Consider the following 19,307-nt stretch of genomic DNA (forward strand, 5'->3'; position numbering starts at 1 on the left):
GATCGATCTACGGGGCGAAACGAACGGAGCTACCTCGTCAAATTTTTCCCGCCGCTCGAAATTTCCAATTAAACGCGCTCGAACGCTCCCGCTGCGCTGGCTGCTGGCCTCTCCGGGGGTTAGTTCACGCGAAATTCGCGGAATGCATAAACGGCGACGCGTCGATTTCCGTTCAGGCGATCGGTCCCGCGGCGTTTCCTACGACCGGCACGATCGCAAGCCGAAAGAATTTCGATTTTCCACCACGGTTTTCGCACTCGTGATTGTACTATCGTTTCAATTAGTCTTTGACGGTTGCGATTTTGGCGCCTGAAATATACGTAAATTTTTAGCGACCGATGTGTAACACCGATTGTCTTCTCATGATTTTGAGATCATTTGAGGGCGTTTGCGCAAATTTCTTCTTCATTTTTGTGACTCATGTTTCTAGTTATCGAGCGACTTGAGACGATACGGTTTTATATTGGGCTGGCAACTAAGTGATTGCGGATTTTGTCAAACCACCTAATGACGAAATCACAGTCACTTAGTTGCCAACCCAATATTTCTATTGTTGATTTTCTTAGGTCAGGCTTTCGTTCGAATTTGAAAGCGTCGTTTCGTGAAGATCGAAGATCAGGTTATTTTATCGTTTGTAGAATTTGATTGCTTTTATTATCAATAGATCGTGATTTTTTCTGCATCTTTTTGCAGTTTATATTGTTAGATATAGATGCAACACTGGAAGGTTATATTTTTTGATATGTACCTAAATATTCTTTGCATACTTAATTAAACAATATGAAGAAAACGCATAAGTATATGTAATGATGATTCCATCTCAAGTTCTACAATTATTTCTGAAACGTCGTGCCGAAGAACGGAGAAAATCAGCTTGGGGTACAAACACTATTTCATTATCTTACAGGACCTCGAACGTATACGTTGTCTTGGAAATGTATAAATTCGCCACTTTGCTCAATTACAGATGGAATAATCTTAAAATCCAATTAGGAGCGCGTCGCGTTTTCAAGAAAATTTGAATTTCCATAACTTATAAACTCACGTTGATCATAATTTGCACGAATATCACAAAGCAGGTAGAATAAAAGTAAATGTAGGAAGAAATCTACTTTTTATTAGAATAGCTATATGTATGTATAGAGTTTGTCAAAGGAAATCAATTTAAGATTCTCTTATCTAGGAAAATTTTCTAATTAAAGTCTGTCAAACTGAAGAAAATCATTATTGACTTTATTAACGATAAAAAACGAATGTATAATTAAAAAATTCAGTATACCCACGTACATCTAGTAAAATAATCGCAAATTTTCTCGGTGGACTGTTCAATTTGTTCATACGATTTTCCCGCATTTAACAAATTCTTGCAACCGCGAGAGACGACACGCGATGAGAGTGTTTTTGAAAAATTCGTTGATTCAACGGTCCATATCGAAAATTGAATGAAATCAAGTCCCGTCGGATAGTTTGTAAGCGATCTAGTGAAACGGAGCGACCGCAATTTTGCGATCGGGTAACAATTCAATTAAATTCGAGGGAGCCAGGTCGCCGCCGCCGCTGCCACTTCCGCCACGGGACACATCCGGAAAATTTCGTCGATGCAAAATTTGTCGAGCCGGTTCGGTATAAATGTGCACGCGATCTCGCGACGTGTTTCGAATCGATCATCGTCGATCGGCCGAATTAAATGAATGCTGCACGTTATTTTAATTCAAACGGTAATTCCTTAATGTAATTACACGATCCCGATGATCGATCGGCCTTTGTTTAGTGAAACGATAACTGATTCCGTGTTTGCTTCTTTTGTACCGTTGTAAATTGCCTTTCGATTGGAATTTCAGAATGACATTATCTCTGTCTGTAATTTCTTTTTCCATTTCACTCGTATTTACTGTTGCTTACGCTTTCAGAAGAATATGTGTCGTATACGTTTCTTTTATATTGTTACGCGTAATTGATTCTCGATTGAAGCTTCACTATATCGTCTTGTGTATTTGTAATGCTATAATTCGAATCCTATTAAATTTTGGTTACAATTTCAATATGTTGTTACGTGTATTTGTCATTTGCTACGTGTCATTTATACTTTCAGTCGTATTGGTTTTTCATTACGGATTCGAAAGAATAATCTTCATATTTATATTTGTTTATTCGCATATTTCTTCCTTATTCTATATTAAATACTTTACGATTGGAATTTCAGTATGTATGTAATTTTATTGTAGATATTATTATGTGTATTTTAAAAGTTCGTCTAATTAGGTATTAATCACTCGCGCTGGTAACTTTGACTAGCGTCACTCGAAACGAGAAGGCTCGCAAGAAACTTACGCAAAGAATTTTACACAGACGTGAACACTAATTTATTAAACACTTGATTCTTTCAATTAGGACGTTAAAATTCATAAAGCAAAAGGAGAATTTATCTTACCTATATTCGTATCCCTGCAATTGTCTTCAAACTTTTTTAATTTGTAAGTTTCATCTCGGAATCAGAACGATTTTCCGAAAGTCTTCTGTTAGCACTTTATTTAACTTATTAACACTTTATTTTTATTTTTATTCCAAAAATTTGCGAATATTGTCATATGTTGCTTTCATTTTCTATGTCCCCATATCTATTCTTTAAACGTCAGATTAATTTCACAATCCTCATTGCCACTTTCTTCCTCATCGTCAAACATCATTCTACACCGTTTCCGTAATGGAAAAACAATTTCATTGCAATCGCTATCGTTATCTTCGCTATCTATTGCAAGTAGTCGTTTTCTTTTGATACTTGTCGAAATAATATCACTAAGTTCGCTGTCGCTTTCTATTCTACGATATAGGTTGAAATTATTAAAATAAAATAAATTTATTATTTGATTTGCTTGCGTTATAAAAAAATATATTGCAACTATATCGATGACTCCAGGGAACCAGGTGCAATCTGAAACTGTACCTCGACAAATATCTATCAACGTGTTGGACACGAGTTGGCGAATTCGAAACGAAAATATCTCGTCTTTGCTACGCTAGTGGTTAACTGAAATTTCATTTGAATAAATGGAGATCAGACAAAAGAAGCTCTGCTATAGAAGATACGATGGCGCAAAAAATTCTATCTAAAATATCTCCCAACTATAAAAACTCTATTTCCGTCTAAAATGATAAAGTTCAATAACAAGATTCGAACTGGGCGAAGTATCACTGAACGATCACTAATTCGCTACGAGCTATAAGCGATAAAAATCCTATTCCAATAATTCTCGTATCGTTACCCCGATCGTCGTATTATTCAGATGAAAACTGTTTCGTTCCAATGCTGACATCGTTTCGAAGATAAAGATCCAATCGCCTCTCCAATGTTCCCTCCCACTTTCCAGCCATAATAATCGATAATCATAGGCGAATTAGGTCATCGTACCAGGGAAATCTCGCCTGAACAGAGACGTCCCAGGCAAATTTCGACGAGGGCGCCCGATTTAAGGCCCCCGTGGGAATCGTGTCGCGTTTAATTGCAGCTTTTTAACGGAGGAATGTCGGCAGCTCGATCGTTGCTTCTGATAAGGATATCGTTGAAACAGAGTTTCGGGAAAATGTTCAGAGCTCTGACCGAACGGTAAACGACTCGTTTCACACGAACCCAACGAAACTCGTTCGAAGCGAGTATTAATCGTCCCGTTTCGTAGCTCGCGTGCCTTCAACAATATCAATTCGAGCGAATTGACGCGTATTAGAAAATGTTTAAAGGATGTAATCATGGTATAATCAGTCAGGCAACGATTCTATGTGAAAATATAAGTGGAAAATAAAGAGTAAGATTTTTTCATATGGAGCTTTGTTTTCGATAAAATTTCGATTGAAAATTTGTTTAGCGCGTGTGAATTTGGCTAGTTGAAATGTATGTGTGTGCGAAAATAAGTTAAAAATGTAGAATAAATTTTTTTAAGAAAATAGACTTCGAACATGTTTTGTTAAGAATTGACTTGGTAAACGTATATTAGATACAATTTTTTTGAAAACAAAGAGTCCCATGGGAAGGTTTTATCTTGTATTTTCAACATATTTCTCTACATCGAATGGCGATCTTGTTGACTGTACTATGATTATTATGATACCTTGCGTAGACATAGTTGGACGTTGGTTTCGATTGTTTATAATTATCGTCTTTTACCGTGAATTTTCACCGTGACATTCGATGGAAGAGATCTCGCGTTACGTTTCATTATTGTTTTTCTCTCTCTTCTTCCTTTTTTCCAATATCGAGATGAAAATGTGCAGATTGTTTCTGAAAGGTCCTCCGAAGCTCTTTGGAGGACACTACATCGTGTCACGCTCGAACGTTTTTGATATAAGCGATGGAAATGGAATAAAAATCGCGATACGCAATCGCTCTGGGTGTCAGAACGCCGTTGCTCCGAAGAGGTTCGAGTTTGCACACGGAGGTACTTCGGCGGTAATTTTTGGAAAAATCTAGTAGCTGAATCTTTTATCAATTTTGTGAGGTAATTTATAAAAAGAAAAATTTATTCTCAATAATATTCATTTTTCTATTGCATCAAGATTTAGCGGTAAAAACCCTTTACCGCACAGACGAAAAGATACAATCGTACAGAGTTGTTGTAGGATAATAAAAATACAAGTACGTTCCTTTTGAAACTAGCACGCGAAAAAAAAAGAATTCACAGATTCGTAGAATTTATTGACATTAAAAATATACGATTGTCGCAGGTAAACTAACCATAGAGAAACCAATGCTTTCTCGGACGTAATAGGCAGCATAATGTGCATTGACACTGACTAAAATGCGATTAGTCCAAAGGAAGATACGATCTCGCAACAAAAACAAATACATGTTATACCTAAGAGCCATAGTTTCTCGAATACAGTGGCGTCCAAATATTAATAACAATTACTATATTTTGGATATTTTATGCATACTATGTATATATCAATCATCTATCTATCTATATCTATCGATCATCCATGTACATCATTTTACATTTAAACTTTCCATAAATGCATAAAAATCTATAGTCTACTCATAATGTAATACGAACGTACATAAACATACTTATACCATCCGCCAAGAACAGTTTAGAGTCGACCGGAAACAACGAGAAGCTTGGAAGGCGTTCGAGTTGCGGACTCCGGTACGAGCCACGTAGAACAGATTCCTTGGAAAGTTGCGGGCAACGACGCGTTCCCGTTTAATATCCAGCAAACCGTCCGAGTTCCGATCGGAATTTCGTGTCGGAAAGTTTCACGCGTGACTTCGCGAAACGATCGGAAGCGTTCGACTTTGCACGCTAATACCGACCGCCATATACCTTCAACTTATCTTTTGATCGTTCTGTGAAATTTCCTTCTGGATATCAAACGATCCGCCTCCTTCTTCGTCTATCGATCTTCTTACGATCGAACTGTCAACGAGAATTCGCCGAACAGATCCTTTGATAAAGGGATTCGGAGAATTCTTGACGAAATTCGAAGATCGTTGCGGAAAGGAGAAAGGTCTTTTCTCGGGAATTCTTCCCGAGGTTTTAGGAGGTTAAACGCTCGATAACAGATCGTCGAAAGGATATCTCGTTGAGTCAAGCAGATGACGCGGAAATAGGCAATATTTAAATAGCATTCTTTGTGGACGTCTCCTTGCGAAGCCTTCTTTTTACACGATTTGAATAGCCCTTTTTCTATTTTTCTTTTTTTTTTTTTTTTGCAGCATCACGAGATCTTTGTCCGTGAAGTTTTGCTTTCCCATTTAGGCTATTTTTCAAATTTTTCTTTTGTGGAGGTTTTTTCGTTTTTAAGCTTATTTTTTTAACGATGTACCTATGTTTACTTTTGGAGAACGACGGAGCTTTTTCCTCCGTAGAGTTTCATTTTTTGCGTTTAGAAAATTGTAGCTTTGTTTCGCGAAGATTCTGTCTGCTCTATTTTGTATTTGTTCTTAGAAAACGAAACTTTTTCCGTGAAGCTTCCTCTTTTTTCACGAGATTTTTTGAACAATGCTTTTGGTGTCTATTTTTGGAGAATGATAAAACCTTTTCCTATAAAGCGTCGTTTTTCGTTCTACATAGGTCGTTTTTTGTTTTTAGAGGATGATGGAACTTGTTTTGTTAAGCTTCGTTCGTTTATTTAGGACATATTTTGAATATGTGTCTTTTTATTTTTATTGATAAAAGAGTAGAATCTTTCTACGAAGAATATTCCTTTAAATGATTTCTTGAATAGAATGATAATTGCGTAACAAATAATCGGATCTAATATATCCTTCTAAATATTTTTGAATAGTATATTTTTGCGGATATTTTCCGAGGAAAAGTAAAACCGTTTGATGAAATATATCGTTGTATCCACGACATTTTCAAGATATTTCTTCGTAAATATTGCATTAACAGAAGATAAAATATTTTTGCAAAATGTTTTTATGATTTTTATACAACGTTCATTACGAATATATTTTTGAAAATAATTGCAAAAACTCGTCTCAACATGATTTTACACAAGTTCGAGCAAGTTTCACGAACGTACTAACAGAAATAGCGTAGTTCTTTCTTTATTCCTTTTCAATAAACGTCGAACGACTTGCCATAACTTTTGCCAACCAGACAAGAATAACAACAGAAAATTCGATGGAATCGAGAATGAAATGTGATTTTTGATTCGGCTGTAAATAAAGTTCCGTTGTAAATAGATGTACGCCTGATTAAATTTTTACTGGGAAGCTTACCCGGTTTTCCTGGGAAAAAACGTTGAAAGCTGTGCAGATTCCTTTACAATGCGTAAAAACATGTTCGATCGAATTTACAAAACATCGTGCAATTCGTATCAAATGCGAGCTCTGTTTGCCATTTTCTGGCTTTGCGAAACGTCATGCTTTTTATCATTCGATTCATTCTCAATTCGTTCACGTTCAATTCAATCGTTACCATATTTTTTATTAACATAATTAAAGAAATGAAAGAGAAACAGGAAATTCGATGGAACCGAGGATGAAGTGTGGCTATTGATTCGGGTGCAAATGAAGTTCCCTTGTAAATAGATCTATGCCTGATTAAATTTCTACCGGAACGCTTCCCAGGTCCCCCGGGAAAAAACACTACAAACTGTGCAGATTCGTTTACAAGCCGCAATAATATGTTCGATCGAATTTACAAAACATCGTGCAATTCCTATCAAATGTGAAATCCGTTTGCCATTTTCTGGCTTTTCGAAATGTCACGCTTTTTATCGAATTGTCCCTCTTATAAATGTTATGTAGAGTTTCAGATATTTTCGATCAGTCAAATGGAAATACGTTTGATAGCTACACGCGGTTTCGCAAATATGCATAGTATTTGCAAAGTTGCTCGAGGCTTGACTAAATATTTTTTATTCGGTTGGCTCCATGCCAAAAAACGCGCAAGTTCTCCGGGCAATTCTTTTTTTTTTTTTTTCGAAATTATTCCCTGGATGATTCCGAATCGGATCGCGGTCGATCGTTCTGCTTTTTGGAAATAGGTTGTTCGTGCGTTTCAATTTTTCGGTGTGGCTGAAATGTCACAAAGCTACCGACGTAAATAAAACCACCGTTTTCTATGTTCGAAGATTTTTCATTCGTTAGTTTATAGTTATATTATATTATAGTTACAGCAACAATAAGTAATTGTCAAGTAATTAAATAATAATAGAAATGTATCAAAACTAGAATAGAGGCGTGAAAAACTTCAGTTAATTCGAACTTCCAACTTTGGAAACGTACGAAAGGACGCAAAAACGTAAATTTTCGCGTTGGTTTACTGAAAGGAGCGACGCGGCATCGCGTTCTTCGTGGTGTTCTTAGCGGTTATGCAGGGAAGATCGGTTGCAATGGAGTCACATGGCGGGCATCCCACTCGCACGGAATCTGCCTGAAGCCACTCCAAACACGCGGCTGCACGCGCGTTCTCCGAATCTGTCGGAGAGTCAGCGTGAACGTCCAGAAAATTTGCGTGTTACGCGAAGCTGCCACGCGAGAAATGTAAACATTAAAGCGTATGTGGTGAAAGAAAGGGTTCGTGTAACTTGGCTCGTTCCTTTAACGTCAGACACAGCTGGCAAACTTTCGTGTTCATAATGGATTTCAGATTAATTTCCGCGTATTTCAATGTTTGGATTAAATTGCAGTAATAATAGTATTGAATCAGATTGTTTAAACGCTCGTAGTATATTTCATGTTTGGATTAAATTGTAGTAATCATGGTATTCAATGTGACGATTTAAATGGTCGTAGTGTGTTTCGTGTTTGGATTACATTGTAATAATCGTAGTATTAAATATGATTGTTTAAATGCCCGTATCGCAATTTCTATTATTCTCTGTTGTTAAAAATAATACCCGTAACGAATATAATGATCTTTCTGTTCTGATCATTTTTCTATTTGAAGGTTAATTAATTCGCGAATAATACATCCCGGAGCTACTAAAACGTCACGATAATGAATTTCTCCGGAAAATCAATAATTCGTCGTTTTCAGGATAATTAGGAGGAACGTTCACTCCATTAGAATGGAGTTTCGTAAAGTCCATTGTGATAACTAGTTATTAATGCGGGCATTTCGATTCCCTCGGCCTCGCCTTCGTGGGATGTAACTGACAGCAACAATCGTTATTCGAAGGAAATTTTGGCGAATGTTAGTCGAATGGTTGGCACGTGACTCGATTGCGATTAGAGAGTTTGAATGACTGTCGAACGCACGCGTATACGACTGCGAGACCGTAAAAGCTTCGTGAATCCAGCCACCGTTTGCGATTTTCCTTCCTTTTTTAGAAACGAAATTTTTCCACCATTTTATCGTCAACGATCTGTTATACTATTTTTCAGATAGAAAATTTGATCTAATTTTACGATGAATATATTTCACATTTTTACGAAGACTATTTCAACTCTAGATTTAAAGATAGAAAACTGATTTTCTATCTTTTTAAATAAAAGCAAATCTTCATCTTTCAATTTTATGTTCTTTAAGGATGAAATATTTCGATAAAATTGCAGCCAGATATCCTGACTTGGTCTTAAAATTCTTTTCCTATAATTTGGTTATTTCTGTTACAAATACGTTCGTTTCAAACAATTGCAAATTTCAACACTTTCAACTTTAAAAGCGCCCATATCTTCTTTCACGATTTTCCAATCGAAAACATATCGAAGAACACAAAGAAATGAAACAGAAACAAAACAAAAATTCGAAAATTTCGATTGCTTTCAACGTTTTCAAATTGCAAACCCTTTGATATTTTCTACTATAGCTCCCTACGCGTAAATATTTTTCAAGATACGAGGCAATACAACGAAATATCATGAAATAAAGACAGAAGCGAAACAAAAATTCAAAAACTTTCCACTATTTCTCACGTTTCCGTAACTTAAAAATCCGAGCATCTTCTTGCCCGCTAATCCATCCAAATATGACAAATAGAACGCTGTTAAAATACAAAAAGACTAAAAACTAAACTAAAAAGCCAAGAACTGGCGTTCTCGAAGTTATCAAATCCAACGATCACAATATCTTTTCTTTAACTGCGGAAGATACACTATCTTGCACAAAGAAGCGCGATAAAAGAGTAGAGAAGAATTGAACGTAACTTGAAAGAAGTTTAATCGCTCCCAACGGTTTCAAATTTATAAAACAACCAATATCCTCCTTCTCTTTCTTCCACCTGGCGATAGACCGCGAGGAGAAGAAACAGCATGCTGGAAGAAGAGGATGAAAATAACGTCATCCATTTTGCCGAAAAGTAATTACACGGTGGCCGGATTAAAAATGAAAGGGACAGCTCTAGCCTCGGAAATATTGCGGCCGTGCGAACGAAATCGTCGCGCGTTTCTAGGACGAATCCCTCCGGTCCGCCTCGAGAAATGAACGAAGAAAGTGAAAGGAAGAAGCAAACGAAAGTGAAAGGAAGAAATAGAAAGAAGGTAAGAGAGGAAATGAGGAAGGTGAAAGAAAAAGGTAGAGTGGAAGAAAGCTGCGGTCCAACAGCCACGTTCGTAACGTTTTTCGTCCGGGTCCACGGGTTCTCTTATTTCGCCGTTGCCCTCGAAATGGCCAAGGCATCGGTATCGAGTCGGGCAACGCGCCAAATCACACCCCGGGGAAGATAAAAACGAGCGACGAGAGAAGAAGGGTTTGGGAATTATTGGGAGTGCCGGAGGCTCGGTGGAGAAGGCGCGAAAGGGGGAATCTTTTTTATATTCTTGCTCGGGCTTTTGTCTGGGCGAAGCCCCGAAAAAAATCGACCGGGACGTGCCGCGAATACGGTATCCACCATTCGATTATCGTATCCGGCGGCCATTCGAATTTCGAGCAAACCTTTTTCCGTCGTCTCTTTTTTTATTGTCTTTTTTCTTCCTTTCGTTTTAATGTCTTTTCGTTGCACATAATTAACGGAGGAAGATATAATTAGAAGATTGGTTGGAAGGTATGGAATATGGTGATCAGGCAATGGGGTGGCAACAGGGTTTGATAACTAATTATATGATAATTGATCGATAGGGCTTGTTGAAACCACGTGATTTCCTTCTATTTCGATCTTTTGTATTGCATTGTGATTACAGAACGAGGATTTCGAAATACCTTCCAAATGGTAATTAGGGGATAATGAGATGGTAATTAGGTAACGACGGGGGTTAAGACGATGTTCTTTCTTTCGCTATGTTCTGCTTTGACTTCTTTCATTGTGTAATTGATACAGCGTGATATAAATCGAAGAACTCGTTGTAGAAGATATCGTTGAAATTGCCTGTGTTTTTTTACCATTTAAGTAAAGTTATATTACACAGACTGTTACGAAACGACGACTAAATACTTTGAATGGAACAAAGAGCATGAGAAAATTTCAGTTTCCTTCAATTTCGAAATAACGAACAAGCCCTGTTCTTCCAGCAAAATTCCACTTTTAATCGCAGATAGCTTTCAATGCTTTTCTCATGGCTAAATACACTATACGGCAAGTAGCGAGCAAGAAGATAAGAGTACCAACAAGAATACAGGATAAGTTTTCAAAGACAAGATTACGAGGCTTCGAACGAGTCGTAGAAAATATAGAAGGTTAGCGGAACGAGCTCTTTTCACGGTAGACGATTGCAGGGCGTAAAATTATATCGGGCTATTTCTAAGAGTATCGTCCAATAGAGGGGAATAACCGATAATCCTTGGGTCGAATCCCGTACCGAGCTTACCACTGTATAATTGCCCGGCCCGGATTCAACGAAAATTTACGGATACGCATTCACCATTTAACGTCCCTCTCGATGCTGCTTAATAACCTGCTATTAAATCTTCCGATTATACCAGTCTAGTTATCACGCACCACGCTGATCAAAGATTTTACAGTCCAGTTAGTATAGTGACGCGTGTTTGCCTCGCTAATGAACGACTTTTTTTTATCAAGCAACGGAATTATCCACGATTAGTAATGTCGAATAGACAGTCGTTAGCGATTTCGCGGCTTCATTGTCTACAAATTAAACATTATGGGCTAACAAAGAAAAAGAAAGAAAAAGAAGAAGCATATTGGACTATCGTTTCCTAGAGTCTTCGCCAACATCACGTGTTTATTAAATAATTCTTGCGTAAACTTTCTGAAAATTTCGTTTGTAACTTTTGAAACACACCTACAATACAAGAAGTTGAGTGAAACTTTCGGTATTGAAAGTTGTTGGAACTCGTGGACCAATTCTAAGAAACATAAAATTTCAAATTTCGAAATACACCAATTTCTTTACGCTACGCGAATTTCAGTGCGCGAAGTCATTTTCGAAGTCTACATTGCAAGACAGAATCTTCAAGTAAAATAAATAAAATATTCTCAACAATTGACAGTAGGCGGAAGTACAATAGTATCGAGTTCAAAGCTCGAGACGCATGACCAATAAGGAAGTTAATCACCGACATGATATACCATATAGTTGCTCGTATGGTCGTCTAACGATGTTCTAAAAGTGTATGTTTCGCGAAGAGACGATCGTCGTCGTTTCGTGTGGCATAACCGGCGTGTAACGAGCTCGTTAAACATCCTCGAGCATAACCAAACCCGTGGGCTAATCACAGTTGTAAAACTCACTTTCTCAGAGTGGCCAGACGTTCTTCCTGTGCTTTAATGTAGCCGTTTAGCGTGTCGATGAGTACCGCCTCCGTCTCAAGCAGCTCTTCCATATCCGCTAACGCGGTGTAAAGCTCTGCGACGCAGCCATTTTGCAACCACGTGCCCGTAATCGAAATTAGAACGACCACAGCGATTATATTCGACGACATCCTTCCGTTTCTTATTCCCTTTTGGTATTCTGCAATCATAAAACAACAACAAACATAAAGATAAAATGAATAAAAATAAAAAGGATATACAGTGACTTGCGAAAAGTATATTGCTTACTTTCGTCGAATTTCTTTTATAAATTGTTATGCGCGTTATACGAAATTTTGTGATATGTCGTTAGCTTTGTAACGAGATTATGATGATTTTGATAGTAAAATTTGAAACCAGCCTGGAAAAATATTTAGAAGTTAGAAGACACTTATTGCAAACGGTATATTCAGTGAAAAATTGATATATATGGTGAACAGAAGTCTTAATCGTCTTAATTGCGACTTATTAAATATAGTAAATGATTGATTCCTGAAACCTTTTGGTGACATCTTCGATGTGTATGCTTAAGAACAAATACCTTCCAACTTTAATGTATGCACATTTTCACATTCAATTGAAACGTTGCCAATATAATCACTAGATTGCAAATTTTTATTCAACTTCATATTTTTATTAACATAACTATAGAAATGGGAGTTACGTAAAGGTTTATTTCACTCATTAAATCTTATATCATAACAAGTACTTCGTTTCTAATAGTTTTTTTATTTTCTTGCATATTATGTGCATCTCATGGATTTTTTCACCATTTAATTTCCCAAAAATACGAAAAGTTCCAAATGTTGTCTATAACGTATACGTAAAAAGTTTGTAGTGTTGGAATATTTTCGTGAGCCACTATATCTACAAATCGGTAATCTTTGTCTACAAATCGGAAGCGGATTACTCTCGCCCCTGCGCTGCCTGCCAGCTTTTCCACCACGCACAGTAGAGTGGGACACTAGAAGGATGGCGACGCGAAGGGAGAAGCGTGTAATCGAAGCAGCATCGGCGATTCGTTTGGCCGATTAATCGTCGCGGATACTCGATCGACTCTCGTTCTCTCTCGTCCCGTTTTCGTTTTCGCCCTATTTTGTCTCCGCTCTCCAATTCTTACCCCGCGTTCACCACTTTCATCCCCTAACGCTGTCGATAGAGCGGCTCACTTTTTCGGATGAAAAAAAGCGACACTAACGAGCACCAAATGAAGATAGATGGCTATCAATTAATCACGCGTGCCGAGAAAAAAGAATTTTTTTCGCAGATTGATTCGAACCTTCGTATTTCCGTATGCTTAACGCGCGCACCTTTCTCACGCTGTTTGTCTAACGCTTCATTTGGGTAACGCAGGTCTGTATAATATTTAGCATTTGACGAAGCCGGCACATCTTAAGTCTTTGAAATGATTTATTCACGAATTTTTAGTTTGATTAAGTCTCTATAACGTTTTCTGATAGTCATAGATTAGCGGCTATAAAAATTATTTGCACGTGTGCCACTGAAGCGTTTCTTTACTGTCAGGTTCTGCATTTCATTTTTGTAGTTGTATGAAAGTACTACTATATATATAGAGTAAATATACTTGTATTTAAAATTGAAATTTAACATACTTGGGTAATTAACTTACACGTAAATAGGTACAGTGATGTGCAAATACTTTTTGTAGCCACTTGCAGCCATATACCTTTTGCAGATGGATGAGAATATTTTTCAATTTTGTTTTATTCATCGTATTATCTTGTTATTGTATTTGCTGAAAATTGGCATTGGGTTATTACTAAATGATATTTAACAATGAAAATTGGTTCGCACCTTTTCGTCACGTAAAAACATTTTGGTGTCAATTACTCTTGTCAAATTCCTTTTATTCAATCGTTAATTAATTGATAAAAATGATTCTCGCAACAGACCGATAGCATAATGTAATGCCACTCGATATTTCTTAAGCATTGTACGTAAAAATATATAAAACGCTAAAAGTACGATACTCGTAACATTTTTGAAATTACGTTCGTGAAATTATAAATTTACATAAATCCAGTCCACTCGTAGGCAACCAAAACTCCAATCCCAGAGATTTAACTAAAAATCACACGGTGATATCAGCTCGGTGGAGAGTTTGACTGCGTAATCGCGATTCATCACGGTTGCCCCGTGATGTTTCAAACTTTCCTTCTGTTCCATTTCTTTCCAACTGGTTTCGTTTCCTCTGCCGCTCGTTTCCAAGTCGTTCGTTAGTAGAGTATCCAGTTTCCACGATGTCTCGAAAAAAGTTAGACGAAACTCTCGTGATTGCATTAGCATTCGAAGTTTTCGAACGAGAATCCACCCCCTCCGCACGCCTATTCGTCGCTGTTCGAGCGAGGCTGCCAGCAGATCCTCTCTTTCGCCATGGAACTTTACCATGAGAGAGGAGAAGTCTTCCATTTCTGGCCGGGCGCATCTCGTCCGCTGTTTGTCGATTAAGCGAGTGCCGTTTAATTGAACTGAATATGCAAACGTCTTGGTTGAACGGTGATGCTTGTTCGTCGACGTGCCTCGAATCAAACGCGCGATACAAACAGGTGCGCGTGGACGAGCGAGCGAAACGCACTCGACGACTTTTGATAAAGCATCCGCCGTGATTGAAATTGATATTGCCATTTGTGCTCTAGGCGCGACTATAAACCTCTTGCATTTGTCCGAACACGAATGTAATCGCGTTAGTCGAGATAGAGTTTTAACGGATTCGATGGACGTTTATTGGTCTGTTTTGTTTTCTTCGGGGACTCTGCATGTTTTTTCGCTATGTGATGGATCGTCTGGCAAATTGGATATCGATAAAAGTAGGCGTACAGTTTGCACGTTTTTTTCTTCTCAATAATTGTAAAACGAAGAGTTCAGTCATTTTTTCGGCAATATAATTAATATAGGTTTTCTTTTCAAGAAAAATGTTACAAAATCGGGAAATTATTTGCTATATCGAAAGATCTTTGTGCTGAAGCATCGGTGAATCTAATAGGATCGTAGAACGCGATAAGTTTTGGTACAATGTCGTTTCGAGACAAATGGGGAGACAAATGCAAATGGGAATTCGTAAAGTGAGAATTATCTGTATTTATTACTCCTTTTGTTCTTCAAATATTCGAAGCTATCGAAACCTTTCACAAAAAGAAACATAAGAAAAGCGATTTTATTCATTCTCGTGAATAGTATCGCGTTTAGTATCGAACATTGTAAGTGTATGTGGAAGCTAGGAATATAACGTGGCGGAGGTTCGTCACGAGTGTTTCTTCAGGTTCACTTTTGCTCGTAGGTAACGCGTTAATATGCAAGGTATTTCGTAAGCTTTAAAATTCACTGGGAATACCGCATCAGGAATTCCTTCGACGGCGATTCCTAACTTCTCGCCACGTTCCATGCGTTCCTTAACAAAAACGTCCGAGATAAAAACGACTTACTCGAGACTTATTGTTAGCTCCTCCCTAACCACAAACTCGTTCGCTGTGAATCATTCGATGCTTTATTAATTTGCTAAAAGACCCACACCGAAATTTGCGGGGGACGCCGGAAGCTATTTTAATTAAAAGTGACAGTACGCGTAGTTTCATAAATATTCGATATTTTTTATCCGAAGCGTTCCAAAGTTTTTGATAAAGTTGATGGGGAATTGAAGATTTTATTAATTAATTCTACTCTTTCATCCTTTAAATATTCGAACGTATTGACACTTCCTTTATGGAATTATTATTTGGTTTCTATCGTACTTTACCAAATAAGACGCACATACACAGTTTCTTTCGTTGTGGCTTCACCTTCTTTGAAAAATTGTTCCTTCCTTCCAGTGACACTATGAAAGGCAGCTAATTCCGGGCGTAATTTTCATTCCAAAAATTAACAAAATATGATTTTTGTCATATTTGTATATCTCTTTATATCTTTTTGAAAACACATAGAAGTAATAAATAATTACAGAACTGTACAATAATGCAGATATTTAGAAAATATTCGTCTTTCGCGGAGCGTAAATTCTGGAAAACTTGTCGGCCGCTTCTTAAGCTATCGACCGACGTTTCACTTTTTTTTCTCGGTCCAGAGGGTCGTCAGGCCGATCGCAAATTAAAGAAAAATTCTCTAATCGAGTTTCCCCCAGCGCGTTCGTGTGCTTCATCCCGACACTCCAACTTCTCCGGACTGAGGATTAAAGTTAGGGAACCGAGCGACTTACACCTGCCCGATCGCCGATTTATTCCGTCACGCTTCCACAAACTTCCTTCTTCGTCTTTCCGCCCTTTTTACCCGGTCGTTCGTCAGCCACCCCTTTTGTTCCTAGTTCACGGCCACTCGAAAGTTCAAAAGCGGTTGCTCGAGCACGCGGATCGAGTGGCTTCCAAAAACTCAGCGGCAGACAAATTATAAATAAAAATGTCAACTCTACTCATCCTTCATGGAATTGCATTTGTTTTTTTTTTTATATATTCATACTTCTTGTATGTTCATTTTTTAGTTGTTTGTATATTAAGCATTTTCGACAAGTTTCTTTCTGAAACCTCGCGCGAGATTTACTTTAGCTGCTTACAGTATTTGTGTAAATAAAAAGTATATCATTAGAGTAAAGTACAATATTTGGATAGATGTTTCAGATGTTTTTGTAATTATTAGAAATATGTGCGCGATTTTTTGTTTTTGTAATATTACTGTAGGCTTTAAAATTGAAATATTGCTATATGTATATTTATTTATTTTTTTCGTTTATTGTATTTACTATATCGTTTAAGGTATAATCATTTACATGTACCAGGTCTGTAAGTATGAAACCGGAATTTGCCTATAAATGGCCCTAGCTGATAATGTAGTTATCACTAAACTGCGTCATTGATACCAAAAGTCTTTGTTGACATCTCACAAACATTTTTGACTCAGAACAATACAAGTTTCATACAACAGCATAGTTTGTAATAGCGTTGAACATGTCAAATTTTGTGCCTGGAAACTACGATTTGCGGACAGCATTGATTTTCTGTTACCATTTGAAGAAAACTGCTGCAGAATCGCATCGAATGCTTGTCGAAGCTTACGGTGAGCATGCTCTTGGTAAATCACAGTGCTTTGAGTGGTTTAAAAAATTCAGAAGTGGCAATTTTGACACGAGGAACGAAGAACGTGGAAGACCACCGAAAAAGACCACCGAGCTGTTAAAACCTGGCGAAACCGTTAATACTGAGCGCTACCGACAACAAATGATCGATTTGAATTAAGCTTTGCGTGAAAAACGACCAGAATATCAAAAAAGGCAACACAAAGTAATTTTGCTTCATGATAATGCACCATCGCATACAGCAAAACCGGTCAAGGAAACGATCGAAGCGTTCAGTTGGGAAATACTTTCGCACGCGGCTTACTCACCAGACTTGGCTCCGTCCGATTACTATTTATTTGCATCGATGGGACACGCACTTTCTGACCAGCACTTCACTTCTTACGAAAATGTACGAAAATGGCTCGATGACTGGTTTGCCTCAAAAGAGCGACAGTTTTTTTGGCGTGGCATCCACCAATTACCAGACAGGTGGGAAAAATGTATAGCTAGCGATGGGCAATACTTCGAATAAAATATTTTTAATCATTTTCATACAATAAACGTGTATTTTCTATACACAAATTCCGGTTTCATATTTACATACCTGGTAATACATTTAGGTATACACTGAAGGTTGATATTTTTTTATGGATAGAATATTTCTTATTATTTACAAAGAATCATAGTAACACAGATGGGAAAACTAACATCGTTCCAACAAATGAAAATACAGATCTCATCTTTTAACGAGCTTCCACGAGAAGAATGAATTTCAAGAAATGTCCAAGAATATTTAAAACTGAATTTTACTGAATTTCAATTGATCATCTTTAAGTAATATCTCGTTTCTTTAGTCGTTTAGAACTAAAACGTTTCCGTAATTGTTCTCCATATTTAGTATGCAACGATTAAATAATTAAATTAGATAAATAGAATAAATAAGATAAGTCAAGTGTTTTTGATGAAGCATTGAAGTAAATACCGACTATATAGATAATTTGTTCAAATGAAATCGGCAGTCAAAGGGTTTTAAGCGAGTTGGTAGCAGCGTAAAAGGGCAGTGAAAGGTTGTTTGGACGTTTTAAAGAGTTTTAACGATCTTTCGAGGACTTTCATTTTGAAACATTTTGTATGTTGACTTTTAGTTGGGAGTTGGAAGAAATTCTCAAGTGTCTTACCTGTGATATTCGACTGATCTTTAAAGTTCGAAGGGAAGAGGTTGTTCTCGCTCGTGCTTTTCTCCTTTCGTCGATGATTTCAAAATGATTAGTTGGAAAGTAGTGTCGGTGATTTCGTTGAGAATATTATTGTACAATAAAATCTGATAAACAATGGTATCAATTACGGCTGATTTTCGATATTAATATTTAATATTGTAAAAGTGGATGTAGCACCCTTTATTGTGCTTGGAATTACGTAGAGTACCGTTGATACGGGCTGGCTCGTTTCATTGTTCAAAATTGGACAATGAATTTTCTACGTGTGACACGTTCTATTTCAATCAATCGTCCTTCATATTTGAAAATGTAATTTCTACTTGTATAGAACGAAATTATATTTGTACATTAAAGTGGAAAATTAAAAATATCACAAAATAAGCCACTGTAAATGAAGCAGCATTTCGCAAATTTGGAAGCTTAAACATCTTTTACATTCAAAAAGTAAGAAACAATCGGTATCGTTCGAATCGAATTATCGGAACGCAATTGTCTGCTTACAAACCTTAGTTTTCGTTCTTAACGTAAACGGAGAAAAAAATTGGTAAAAAAGAAAGTCCGTAGGACACGAAAAACAAGAAAGACACGAAAATAAAATGAAAGAAAAATCGGAATTCTCCCCTCCATTGTGCGACGCGAAAGAAGGAAGGTGGTTGGCGGAGAAAGTGGCGGCGCGAGGGACCCCCTTAACGTTTTACAAACTTTTGGAAACGGCTCTTCTTCGGTTTCAATGGCCCTTCTCGCCTCTCTTTTCTCTTTTTCTCCTTCCCTCGGATCTTTTTCTTTTTTTATCCAGGGAAAAACGAGGAAAACGATTGTGCGGAACAAAGGGCCGACTCGTTCGCGAGAAACGCGTTTTCGCCTTGGCTGATGGAACGGCAGAAAAGAGAAAAACG

At 37.4% G+C, this 19,307-nt stretch overlaps 1 protein-coding gene across 7 annotated transcripts in view; it reads right to left on the reverse strand.

Moving 5' to 3' along the window:
• Positions 1-19,307, reverse strand: part of PH4alphaEFB (prolyl 4-hydroxylase subunit alpha-1) — a 223,453-nt gene that overhangs the window by 43,687 nt on the left and 160,459 nt on the right. For all 7 annotated transcript variants that reach the window (XM_069123713.1, XM_069123714.1, XM_069123711.1 and 4 more), the window contains one exon: positions 12,073-12,292. In XM_069123713.1, coding sequence (XP_068979814.1) covers positions 12,073-12,263 — 191 coding nt within the window. In that variant the 5' untranslated portion in view covers positions 12,264-12,292. The remainder of the gene's footprint in view (positions 1-12,072; positions 12,293-19,307) is intronic.

The sequence above is a fragment of the Bombus flavifrons genome, chromosome 11, assembly GCF_040668555.2.
Source record: "Bombus flavifrons isolate JBK064 chromosome 11, iyBomFlav1_principal, whole genome shotgun sequence".
NCBI classification, from domain to species: domain Eukaryota; kingdom Metazoa; phylum Arthropoda; class Insecta; order Hymenoptera; family Apidae; genus Bombus; species Bombus flavifrons.